This window comes from Oncorhynchus mykiss, chromosome 1, assembly GCF_057628025.1.
Source record: "Oncorhynchus mykiss isolate SJ-2025 chromosome 1, ASM5762802v1, whole genome shotgun sequence".
Classification (NCBI taxonomy): domain Eukaryota; kingdom Metazoa; phylum Chordata; class Actinopteri; order Salmoniformes; family Salmonidae; genus Oncorhynchus; species Oncorhynchus mykiss.
Genome location: NC_143022.1, coordinates 23,295,532 through 23,308,406, shown reverse-complemented (window position 1 = coordinate 23,308,406; position 12,875 = coordinate 23,295,532). Strand labels below are relative to the sequence as shown.

At 41.8% G+C, this 12,875-nt stretch overlaps 1 protein-coding gene across 1 annotated transcript in view; it reads right to left on the bottom strand.

Moving 5' to 3' along the window:
- Nucleotides 1-6,632, bottom strand: part of LOC110508655 (protein kinase C-binding protein NELL2a) — an 81,579-nt gene extending 74,947 nt beyond the window's left edge. The window contains exons 1-2 of the mRNA XM_021589385.3: nt 6,186-6,632; nt 5,752-5,880 (exon numbers count right to left, since the gene is read on the bottom strand). Of these exons, the coding sequence (XP_021445060.1) occupies nt 5,752-5,880; nt 6,186-6,234 (178 nt within the window). The 5' untranslated portion in view covers nt 6,235-6,632. The remainder of the gene's footprint in view (nt 1-5,751; nt 5,881-6,185) is intronic.
- Between the last annotated feature and the right edge of the window lie 6,243 nt (nt 6,633-12,875).

Below are 12,875 nucleotides of genomic sequence, written 5' to 3'. Positions count from 1 at the left end.
GTTTATGAATTCATAGTATACAGGTTTTTTAATGGCGTTTGAGTCTTCTTGGATGGCGAGCCTACCCAGAGAGAACGACATCTTCCATTACATGCAAAGAAAGAAGACATCTGAAGAAATCTTTTCAAGAGGACCTTTTCTTGAAGTACACTATTCTCCACAGCTCTACTGTGTTTGTCTCATTCGAACCTCTCTCATCAACTAACTGTTTTCGCCCACAGGACTGCCGATGACTGGATGTTTTGTTTTGTTTGTCACCCAATTCTCTGTAAACCCTTGACACTGTTGTGTGTGTGAAAAGCCCAGGAAGGCAGCTGTTTCTGAGATACCGGATCTGGCATGACGATCATACCACAGTCAAATTCACTTAAGTCACTTGTTTAGCACATTCTAAAATTCAATTGAACAGTAACTGATCACCCCATGTTATGTGGTAAGACTTAAATACTGTATTTGAATATAATTTTCTGAATTGAACTGTACTGGTGATAATTGATACTATAGAAGGGAGAACGTGATTTTACCTGAGGTATTGAAATAGAACCATAGATTATTTAACCCAGGGTATTTGTTTATTTTGAAATGCTATTATTGTGAGCTGCATAAATATTCCTGGCACAGAATGACCAAGTGGGACCAGTCAGTCCAAACATAAACAAAATCCTAAACGGCCATATTAGAGAACAAATAATATATCACAGATTAGAGCTCTGCATGGGCATTAATTTTTAGCCCGACCCCTACCTATGCCTGCGACATTCAGGCCCTACCCTACCCAGGCCCGATTCCTCCTGTCAAATTTAAAGTCCAGGCCTGCCTGAAATCAGAAATAACTTCCTCAGTTATTAAATACAAATCGTGGCTAGAAGGGATCCAGCTTTTGTAAAATTATCGTCAAAAGTTAATTTGTTTAGCCAATAACAACCCTAAGCCTTTTCTTAACCTAATTCACGTAACCTGCTACGTTAATTCTCTTAACCTGCTATGAAAAGTCAAATCTGAAGGTAATTTGACAAAAGCTGTATTTCTTCTAGCCATGACCGTAAATCTATTAGCCGCTCCTCTCTGTTGGTCACTGGCTCCCTGTGCAAAGGAGGCTCGCTCTGCATGCATTCTGCTCATGGCGGCTCTGAGTCTGTGAGTAATCATAGCAACAGCTCCGCTTGGGCCTCTCTGCTCAATGACGAGACAGAGCAGTGAGCTGTTAACTACTTTTCATCACTCTAAACCCAGACAAAACTCAAGGAACATTATTATTTCTGTGAAATAATCTCTCCTGTCTTATATTTGACGAGGTTGAAGCACTTCTGACAGCATGTTTTGATCTTAGTAAGATATGACTGTACTGGCTCAGCTTCAAAATGTTAGTGATCAATTTAATGATGCCCGAGCCCTACCTATATTCTAGTTATTGATGGAAGAAAACAGGCCCTACCCAATGTATAATGTTGGGGCCCATCAGGCTCGGCTCGGGTAGCAGAGCTCTACCACAGGTAGACGATAAAAATATTCATGACTCACTCAACATTGCGTAACACTGCCAGTTAGAAAATGACATAGCATTTTTTCAAAACACTCTGCTTTAAACATCGGTGCTGAGGCTGAGGCATCTGCGTGGGAGGGTTGGGCTTGAGAACCTCTCTCTAGGGGGATTACATTAATAATAAACTCAACAGCAACTTGAAACCCTCACGTAGCCCCCTTTTGGCTAGCCTACACCCTGAATATTCCAATACCAGCTCCAGCTCCTGCTGGCTCAGGAAATCTGCATTCGGAGGATGGTCTCTCCCTCCACTGTGTGTCTGCTCTACTGGAACAAATACTAAACCGAGCCAAGGGCACCTCCAGGACTGCTGGGGCAGCACTCTCTCCCAAATTCTCTGATCGACTCAGCCACTGGCTGTCTGACATTCAGAGTCTTTGAGCTGGTGTCAGCCACTAGTCCTAAATCTATGGTGGCGGCAGGTAGCCTGGTGGTTAGAGCGTTGGGCTAGTAACCGAAAGGTTGCTAGATTGAATCACTGAGCTGACAAGGTAAAAATCTGTTGTTCTGCCTCTGAACAAGGCAGTTAACCTACTGTTCCTAGGCAATCATTGTAAATAATAATTTGCTTTTAACTGACTTTCCTAGTTAAATAAAAGGTTAAGCGTAAACACTATTTATGGTGGCCCGGAGATGACACAAATATCACTCAACCACCATAAGCAATTCTGGAATAAAGGATTTGGTTGGACTAAGAGGGCTAACACCTGGATTCCAAGTTACTGTTACAAGTCCTACCACAGAATCAGTCAAAGGAATGCAGTGTTTTTGCCAGAATAGCTTTGGTAGCTGGCATTGGTGGCTGTAGCCCCAGAGGTTAGCCCATTAGTTGCCTCCTATTTGGTTGACACACACACACAGGGAGCGCTGCTGTATAACAAATGAGTCTCTTCCATCCCTCTACCCTCCAGGGCAGTTGCAGTTAGGAGAATAACCACCAGCAGATACACAGAAACACTTCACCGGCAGTGCTGCTCAGTGCTCAAACACTCAACAAGAACGAATGCCTTTCTGACACTGGTGATGACATAAAATCAGCACGTGGGTCTCTGGGCTCACATGCATGCAGCTGTGTAGATAGGATACTGCTCATTGGCTGCTTGCTGTCTGACCATGGTAGGCTCCTCTTCCAGGATCAGTTAGGACAGAGTCTGATCCTAGTTCAGTGCTCTGGTTGTGGCCGTCTGTTTCATATGTAGCACAGGGACATTTCTTCCTCCAGCTTTATCATATCAGTCCGAGGCCTACCTCTGTATATCTACAGTACTGCCACTCACTGTACGGCTGACAGGTCATTTCAAAAGGCAATCTGCAGCAGGTGAGAAGTTCTAAAATGTAATCCCCACCTTCCCAGCTCTCTCACAAACACACACACACATAGTTCATACAAGCCAGTCCACAGAAACGTATCCTTCTTCTCCCCCTCCTAGAGATACCAGCAATCCCCATGGGCAATCAGGCACCCAGCTAGCAACAAACGTTCACACAACTTTAAGAATGAAACAACTTTAGAGAACGTTCTCTTAAGAGTCTCATTAGGTCATTACCTAATGTTTTCATAGGAATGTTCCAGTGACATGCAAGGACTGTTTCCAAGAGACCATTCCCTTAATGTCAAACATAACTTACCCGGAATTGGTTACCATGTTCTCAGAATATTCAATATTAATGTTCTAGACACGTTTCATGGGAATGTTGCAAGAACATTACTGTGTATCAGTGGTCAGGATGTTGCCTGATGGTCGCCAAAGATGTTTGTTTCATCATTACACATCACCCCTTGTTACTGTTGCCAAGCCCATCAAGGCTGATTGGTGAACAACCGCTCTTTATTTGTTGGCAAGTTTAGATAAAAGCATTGTTTGAGTGTAACAGTGTTTTCAACTTACATTTCACATCAATCATTATATTGTGCATCTTCATTAGTACAATTATTATTATAAAAAATATCCAGCCCTGGGATTTGAACTCTCAACCTTTAGGTTCACTGCAGTTTGATCATCCTGCTAACCCACCATGTCTGTATCAGTTAATGAACAGGTTCTCATCATTGATTTGACTGACTTATTTCAGCAATTTTAGGGCTTTTTGTAGAGTTGTATAATGTTAGTGGGGCATAACCCTGTTTAAATGGTACTCCTGAATCACTATGATCAATAAAATCGTTTTTCTTGTGTACTTTTAACAGAGCTGAGATTTACTTCAAAGTTAATTTGCCCTATTGCTTATATCTACCCAGTTTCATATCTACACAAGTGTCTAGGGAGAGGAGTTAGGGTTGGCTTCAGGACAGGACCTAACTATTTTGGCCCAATAAGCACATACTGTACAGTCTAGGGACATCCCTTATTGGGAGAGTGGCTAGGGTGTTCTTCATTGGTGCTGGTGGCCTGGGTTTGAGACCCACATGGGGAGTCACACTACTCTCACTTTCTAAGCAATGTATGTTAATGTCATTATTTGGTAACATATACAACACCCATAACTGATATAATTCAAATCAGTTTATCATTAAAATAAGTGAATCTGTAAGATTACCCCTTGAGCACAAATGACATTTCCACTACCTCTCATAATTTATGAGTATTTATTATTTATATATAGCTGAGCATCTCTGTCATCTTCTTGAAACACACTTTGAAGTAAATCTCAGCTCTGTTTAAAAGTATACACAATAACAACTATTTCATTGTTCATAGGGAATCAAGAGTAACATTAAAACAGGGTCAAATGCCCCAACACTAAAATAGCTAGATTAGATTATAGATAGATTAAATAGATTAACTGATAACTGACAGACATGGTGGGGTAGCAGAAAGATTGGAAGGCTGTGAACCAAGAGGTTCTGAGTTCAAATCCCAATTGAAGACATGCTGAAAAAATAATTAATTACTTTAAATGAACCTGAGCAATATAATTATGTATGTCAACAGAACGCACTGTTAAAAGCACCATGTGTGTCCCTAACATTGCCAACTGACAAAGAGCTGTGAATAGATCAGAGGTTAATCAGGTCCGTGTAATGAAACAAAATATTTTGGGGAGAATGTTTCTTTGGGACCATCAGGTGATGTGCTGACAACTGATACACAGAAATGTTCTTGCAACATTCCCTTGAAATGTGTCTAGACCATTCATATCTTATGTTCTGAGAACATGGCAACTGTGGTCTGTGTATGTTTGGTGGGATGTTGATGGAATATTCTCCTAACCCTCAGAAAACTGAACACAGGAATGTTCTCGCAATCTTCCCATGAAACGTGTCTAGAACATTAATATCTTATATTCTGAGAACATGGCAACCACGTTCTGGGTAATTTCTGTTTGACATTTAGGGAATGTTCTCCTGACTCAGACAGCTCCCCTCGCTCTAGACAGCCTGCTCAGTGACTACACTACACAGAGGCCAGCAGGTTTGACTGCCGCTCCGCTCCTCGCCTCCACCCAGCATGACTTACTTAACAGAGACATCCTAAATTAAATAAGGGGTAACGCTGAAGAATGTATGGGGATGTCTGAGTCATGTTTCCATTGTGTGACATTAATGGCAAACTGAAGGAGAGAGGGCGGGTGGAACCCCGCCTAGGTGGAATGCATAAGCGTTGGAGTAGAGGACGGGACATCATGTCCCCCTATCTTCAAAGAGGAAGAGGGGCTCCATCTGCACTATACATACAGTAACTGTGCTGGCGTCGCTACAGAGAAGTATGTGTGAGGATATCAACCACACTCCATACATCGCCATGAGCCTGGGGTTTTGTTTGCTGACTTCTCATTATGCCCAATCTTTCCATAATTCTTTGCATGTCTGTGTCCCCCTCTCTTATGGGAACACTGTTCTTTGCTTTGGGCAGGTGGCATCCCAGGGCAGAGAGAAAATGACAACACTAGGATAAGTATGTCAAAATAAATGGTTGTGCAAACAAACAGGTTATATTGTGGACAATATGTATAAATGGAATGTTTTCCTTTTATGTGAGAGCTTCCAAAAGCATCAACACCCATTCACCATGCATGACAGTCAATCTAATAATACATGGAAAGCAACACGTTTTTTCCCTTGCCATGAGTTTTTGAACTCATAATGCCTGCTGTTTTGTTGTCTCATTCTGATGAGGAAAAAACTGCAACTAACCATTCTTGCCCTATCGCCTTCAACATACCACATAGCATATAGCCTATTAGGTTTCTTTATGGGAGCGTCTTACCTTGAAAGTGGAACGCCCGAGACTCGCTGTGGAAGCCCTGGACTTGAGTAACTCCATCAAAACCCTCTCCAAGCGTCAATTCATCGAAAACATTGATGCATAGAGCAGGATCAACCCCGAAACCTAAAACTTAAGTGACAGAAACAAACACAGTACGCATGGACACAATTCATAGCATAATTTCGGTGACCTGTTTCCGAACCGCTATAAGGTGCTAGGTAGATGCGCATCAAAGTGTACAGAATTCCAGCTGCTATTTAAACCGGCAATTTGGAATAATAAGTGAAAATTGATAGGATAAACACTAATCTACAGGACAATAACAATACCATTTTATGAACGCCTATACCATACTTTGTTGTAAAATGGGTGTCTCAAGTCATTTACATTTTTATCTACAATACATTATGGTCAATGGCAAATGTGTGTCCTACCTGAGGTGACGCAGAATAAACCGAGGAAAATAAATAGTTTTAATCCCATTGTGAATAAAAATTAACAGTAGTCCATTTTTTGACCACTTCCAAGAGTCAATCCTGCTCAATCGGTTTACATGCGAACGATGTCACACCAGCGCAGTGTTACAAATCCCACACTTGTGAAAACCGCATCAGATTCAGAACTTGGACGCCAGAGATATTATTCCATTCAGTACAAACTCCGTTAAAGGTCTGTTACACAGGCGTCGGTAACACAAGTGGGTAGGCAATAGTCTAGAGGTTGTAACAAAACAAGTTTTACCAGTCCCCGAGACGCTCTGTTCAGCAGTATGCACGAGAGCGAGGGTACCCGCTTTCAAGGTGGGAAGGAAAGGCGAATATAGCCAATGAAATAAGACCAATAAGCCCCCTTGTGGTCTTCTGCTGAAAATGCCTTGAACTGGCCTTAATCCAAAACGCGCATTAAGGTGTACAAAACATTAGGAGCACCTTCCTAATATTGAGTTGCATCCCATTTTGCCCTCAGAACAGCCTCAATTCGTTGGGCATGGACTCTATAAGGTGATGAAAGCCTTCCACAGGGATGCTGGCCCATGTTGACTTCAATGCTTCCCACAGTTCCCACACTCAAACCAGTGTGCATGGCACCTACAGTACTACCATACCCCATTCAAAGGCAGTATTGTAGTATTGCCCAGTTACCCTCTGAATGGCACACATGGGGTGGCAAATAGCCTAGTGGTTAGAATGTTGGACTAGCAACCGAAAGGTTGCAAGATTGAATCCCCGAGCTGACGAGGTAAAAATCTGTCATTCTGCCCCTGAACATGGCAGTTAACTCACTGTTCCTAGGTCGTCATTGAAAATAAGAATTTGTTCTTAACTGACTTGAAATTACACGTACATTATCTATTTCTCATTCTTTATGATCTGGTTTGGGGATCGCATCCTAATTTTAGGTGCATTCACCGTCACCTACTGTGCTGGAGTGTGAGGCCAGTCATGGCCTACCTACATTCAATTTCAGTAATAGAAAATAGAAAAAATGGTAAAGGAAAATTAACCTTCCAACTAATAGCCCTCCCTAAAAAACCCACCACTCACTCCACTACTTAACTCTGTATAATCCTACTCTAGGCCAATGGTCTGGGAGGACAGAACACTGCCCCTCAACACCCCCTGCAACTGTTCTGCAGTAAACCTTGCAATCCCAAGAACTTTCTGCAGCTACCACTGCAACCTCTGTTTTCTGTGACTTATGTTCCATTTCTGCATTAAATTGACAAACATGACTATGAATGCTAAGACACCCACCTTGCTGTAGCACATATTATTCCCATCCCTCTATATTGGTCTCTGCCTACTCACAGGAATCCTCTCAGGATCCCTCACCCCATCTTTCTCTACCACTCTCTTCACTCCTTCAGCATACAACCCTTTCTGTACGACTCTGACCCTGGTAGCCACAACCTGCCTTTCTCTCATAGGACACCTCCGATCTCCAGCACCATGGGCACTCCCACAGCTAACACACAACTTTCTCCACCAATACTACACATTCCTTTGTTTAATTCCCTACTGTACACTTCTCACATCTACGAATCCACCTCCTACACACTGCTGCAACATGACCATAAGCTTGGCATCTAAAATACTGTAGTATTATTGGAACAAAAGCTCTCACGGCATAACTGGCAAAGCCTAACTTGACCTTGTCGGGCAAAGACTCAAAACTTGCATCAAAACAAAGCAAGACAGACAATGACTTCTCCGTTTCACCACCAAACGGCGGGCATCACAGACACCAGGAATCTTCCATTTCAGCTGATCCTCCTCAACATTTAATGCTAGTCCCGTTATCACTCCTGTCAAAGGCGCCCTTCTCTGGTGAGCAAAGCAAGTAAATTATTGTCCCTAGTCCCGTGGTTTCTGAGCACTCTGGATGGAAGACACAGAATAAATCAACAAAAGAACACTTCGCATTACTTTAAACAACTCAAAAGTTCCCAAACTCTTCTCCACTCAACCTGACATCACATACTGTATGAATCAGCCAGAATACAAGGATCCATTCTCTCCCCAAAGCTCACCCGCACTGTGCCAGAATCCTTCTTATCATTGGGATGAGGCTTGAACTCGGCAGTCCTCAATGCAGGTACTTCTTCCTTACTCTCGTCAGGTTCAATCTCTGAGCTACTGGAGCACGTATCCCTCTTTTTGACCTTGACACGAACCTTCCTCACCACATCACTTCCCTATACACTTAGCTCCTTCTAGGTGGTCATCACTGCACCTGCCACCGCATTTAATTCATCCTCATACTCGTCATGTTTAAGTTCCTTCTCTAGCTCTTCCAAACATTCTGTGTGATCCTCCATTCCATATTCACTCAAAACTCACTTCTTTTTTTACCTTGTCCGCCATCTTCTCCTTCATTAGATCTTCCAAAAGGCTTGTGCAATCCCACACTCCATATTTACTCATACTCTCTTCCGCTTTCCTTCTTTTTTTCTTGTCCACCATCATCCACCTAGTGTTTGCAGAATGTTCAAACCGCTAGGAACATACCCAGCCCTAGAGTTAGCTACAGGTCCAACTTTCTCTTCTGTCAATAAGGAAGAGGCGACTCCGGGATGCTGGCCTTCTAGGTAGTTCCTCTGTCCAGTGTCTGTGTTCTTTTGCCGATCTTCATCTTTTCTTTTTATTGACCAGTCTGAGATATGGCTTTTTCTTTGCAACTCTGCCTAGAAGGCCAGCATCCCGGAGTCGCCTCTTCACTGTTAACGGTGAGACTGGTGTTTTGCGGGTACTATTTAATGAAGCTGCCAGTTGAGGACTTGTGAGGCATCTGTTTCTCAAACTAGACACTCTAATGTACTTGTCCTCTTGCTCAGTTGGCCACCGGGGCCTCCCCCTCCTCTTTATATTCTGGTTAGGGCCAGGTTGCGGGGTTCTGTGAAGGGAGTAGTGCACAGTGTTGTACCAGATCTTCAGTTTCTTTGCAATTTCTCACATGGAATAGCCTTTTCTAATGATCAATTAGCCTTTTAAACTTGGATTAGCTAACACAATGTGCCATTGGAAGACAGGCGTGATGGTTGCTGATAATGGGCCTCTGTACGCCTATGTAGATATTCCATTAAAATCAGCCGTTTCCAGCTACAATAGTCATTTACAACATTAACAATGTCAATACTGTATTTCTGATCAATTTGATGTTGTTTTAATGGACAAAAAAATAGATTTTCTTTCAAAAACAAGAACGTTTCTAAGCGACCCAAACGTTTGAACAGTAGTGAAAATACACATATATAGAGGACATACACACATACAGTGCATTCGGGAAAGTATTCAGACCCCTTGACATTTTCCACATTTTGTTACGTTACAGCTTTATTCCAAAATGTATCAAATTCATTATTTCAGACACTTTGCTATGAGACTCGAAATTGAGCTCAGGTGCATCATGTCTCCATTGATCATCCTTGACATATTTCAACAACTTGATTGGATTCCACCTGTGGTAAATTCAATTGATTGGAAGGCACACCTGTCATTTTAAGGTCCCACAGTTGACAGTGCATGTCAGAGCAAAAACCAAGCCATGAGGTCAAAGGAATTGTCCGTAGAGCTCCGAGACAGGATTGTGCCGAGAAACAGATCTGGGGAAGGGTACCATAAAATGTCTGCAAAATTGAAGGTCCCCAAGAACAAAGTGGTCTCCATCCCCAAAAACACAGTGGCCTCCATCCTTCTGAAATGGAAGAAGTTTGGAACCACCAAGAATCTTCCTAGAGCTGGCCGCCCAGCCAAACTGAGCAATCTGGAGAGAAGGGCCTTGGTCAGGGAGGTGACAGAACTCCAGAGTTCCTCTGTGAAGATGGGAGAACGTTCCAGAAAGACAACCATCTCTGCAGCACTCCACCAATCAGGCCTTCATGGTCGAGTGGCCAGATGGAAGCCACTCCTCAGTAAGAGGCACACGACAGCCAGCTTGGAGTTTGCCAAAAGGTACCTGAAGGAAACTCAGACCATGAGAAACAAGATTCTCTGGTCTGATGAAATCAAGATTGAACTGTTTGAACGGAATGCCAAGTGTCACGTCTGGAGGAAACCTGGCACCATCCCTACGGTGAAGCAGGGTGGTGGCAGCATCATGCTGTGTGGATGTTTTTCAGCGGTAGGGACTGGGAGACTAGTCAGGATCGAGGCAAAAATGAATGGAGCAAAGTACAGAGAGAAAGTATTCAGACCCCTTGAATTTTTCCACATTTTGTTACGTTACCGCTTTACCAAAAAAGTGTTAAACAAATCAAAATAGATTTTTTATTTGAGATTATTCAAAGTAGCAACCCTTTGCCTTGATGACAGCTTTGCACACTCTTGGCATTCTCTCAACCAGCTTCATGAGGTAGTCACCTGGAATGCATTTCAATTAACAGGTGTGCCTTGTTAAATATTAATTTGTGGAATTTATTTCCTTCAACATGTGCTTGAGCCAATCAGTTGTGTTGTGACAAGGTAAGGGTGGTAACAGAAGACAAAAATAAGAAAGAGAATGGAAACGAAAACCGAAACAGTCCTGAATGGTGACACAAACAACAAAACAGGAAACATTCACCCACAAAACACAGGTGGGAAAAGGCTACCTAAGTATGATTCTCAATCATAGACAACGAACAACACCTGCCTCTGATTGAGAACCATACCAGGCCAAACACATGGAAGTTAAAAATCCCATTGTTACAGCAGAGAGATTTTGCAGTAGTGTAACATCAAAAGGTTGGACATTAAAACAATATTTCACAACCTAGAAAAACAAACATAGACTGCCCACCCCAACTCACGCCCTGACCATACTAACACAAAGACAAAATAAAGGAACTAGGATCAGAATGTGACAACAAATAAACATTGAAAATTAAAACTTGATCCAGCTCTTCCCAACATAGTGGCATCCTTATTTGGTTGAATTGAGTTGCGGGAAGATTATTATTAAATAACAAACCATTTAGTTTAGTGCAATTGCAATAAATGCATTTTAGGTTATATCTTAGTTTAATAATTTCCTGGTTGTAAAAAATATCACTCAATTATTAGATTCTAAGCTCTGTTGTGAAGCTATGACAAATATTCTATATACCCCAACTTCTTGTTGTGTATCTTCAACGGATATATCTCCTCTTCAATCTAGCTCTGGGCAGCAATTGTCAATAAAACCAAGTTGTTGTTTCCTGTATGACTACTGTTCCAAGGAAGCACATCTGCTGCTACTGTTCCAAGGAAGCACATCTGCCGAGAGAGCCTCCAACTCTCAATTCATTATTAATGCTGAATCTCATCTGGGCCGAGGCACAAGAAATGTAATTACATAGTATTGCCCACAAGTCATAATTTCCTAAAGTGCCATTAGGAAAATAAAGTCATTCAAACATGATATTCTCCCAAGTAGACAGATGGAGGATGCATACATAGCCTAACCATGCTCTTTGGAATTCACCCCCTCGCTATAATGTTGGCAACTAACAATACTAATATCAAAGAGGCTACAGCATTAAGCAGTCATAGTCAGTGTTGGTAGCTACCTCGCAGTATTTGTGTAAAATTGGAAACTAGCTGAAGAAAATGGCTATTCTCTGTCCCCAAAGCTCCTCTCAGTTTCTCTGGGATATTTAAGTGAAAACGCCAGAGAAGCCGGTGTTTGGAGGATATATTGGAGGATATGTTGTTAGGCCCGAGAAGAAAGTTGAGGGCCAGCAAACTGTGCTAATATATCCTCCAAACACCGGCTTTGATGGCGTTATCCCTTTAATACAATGGGTTACCAACATACTCAAATAATGATTGACATATTTTAATTAAAAACATTATTTTGATTAATTTATTCATACAATTTAATCCTTCCACAAGATATAGTCCCGACACAATTCTAGGGTTGCTACCCAAGCTGGCTGGTCATTCGTTCTATCGGTTTGGTTGCCAGAGACGCGACCCAGTCTTTTTCTTCTGTATCTATGGACGCTACCCAGTCGTGTGTTCTAAATGTTCCATTGCCATACTGGCTGGCAATGTTTTTCTCTCTTGCTTGCTAGCTAGCCTACTACGGCTAACTTACGTCAAAAAGTGCAGCCAGAATAATAGCAAAGTAGCTGCATTTGCTTTTGTTTACTCTGTTTTCTAGTGACATTTATTTGGATACATCCAAAACAATGAGTTAATGACATGTACATATTACCTCAATTACCTTGCTGCCTTGCTGCTGTTATTTTATTGTTGCTCATTAATTATTTCTTATTTTCTATTTTTCTTTTACATTTTTATTTTATACATTTTTTACTTAAGTTTCTTTTAGTAAATACTTTCTTAACACTTTTTTTCTTAAAACTGCACTGTTGGTTAAGGGCTTGTAAGCATTTCACTGTAAGGTCTACACCGGTTGTATTCGACAAATCAAATTTGATTTGATGCACAATTTTGCCTGGCATAGATAATGTTCTCTCTTGTCAGGACACTGTTGTTCAGAGGAGCTAGCCAACAACACAACAAACACTATCACTTCAAACTGAAGCTGGAAAGACAGCAAACTAGCTGCACTTTGTTTATTTTACTTGTTTTCTCTCGATAGTTTTGTATACATCCTTCAAAGTTACGCTGATTCATGATTTCAACTAGCTGAGAAAAGCC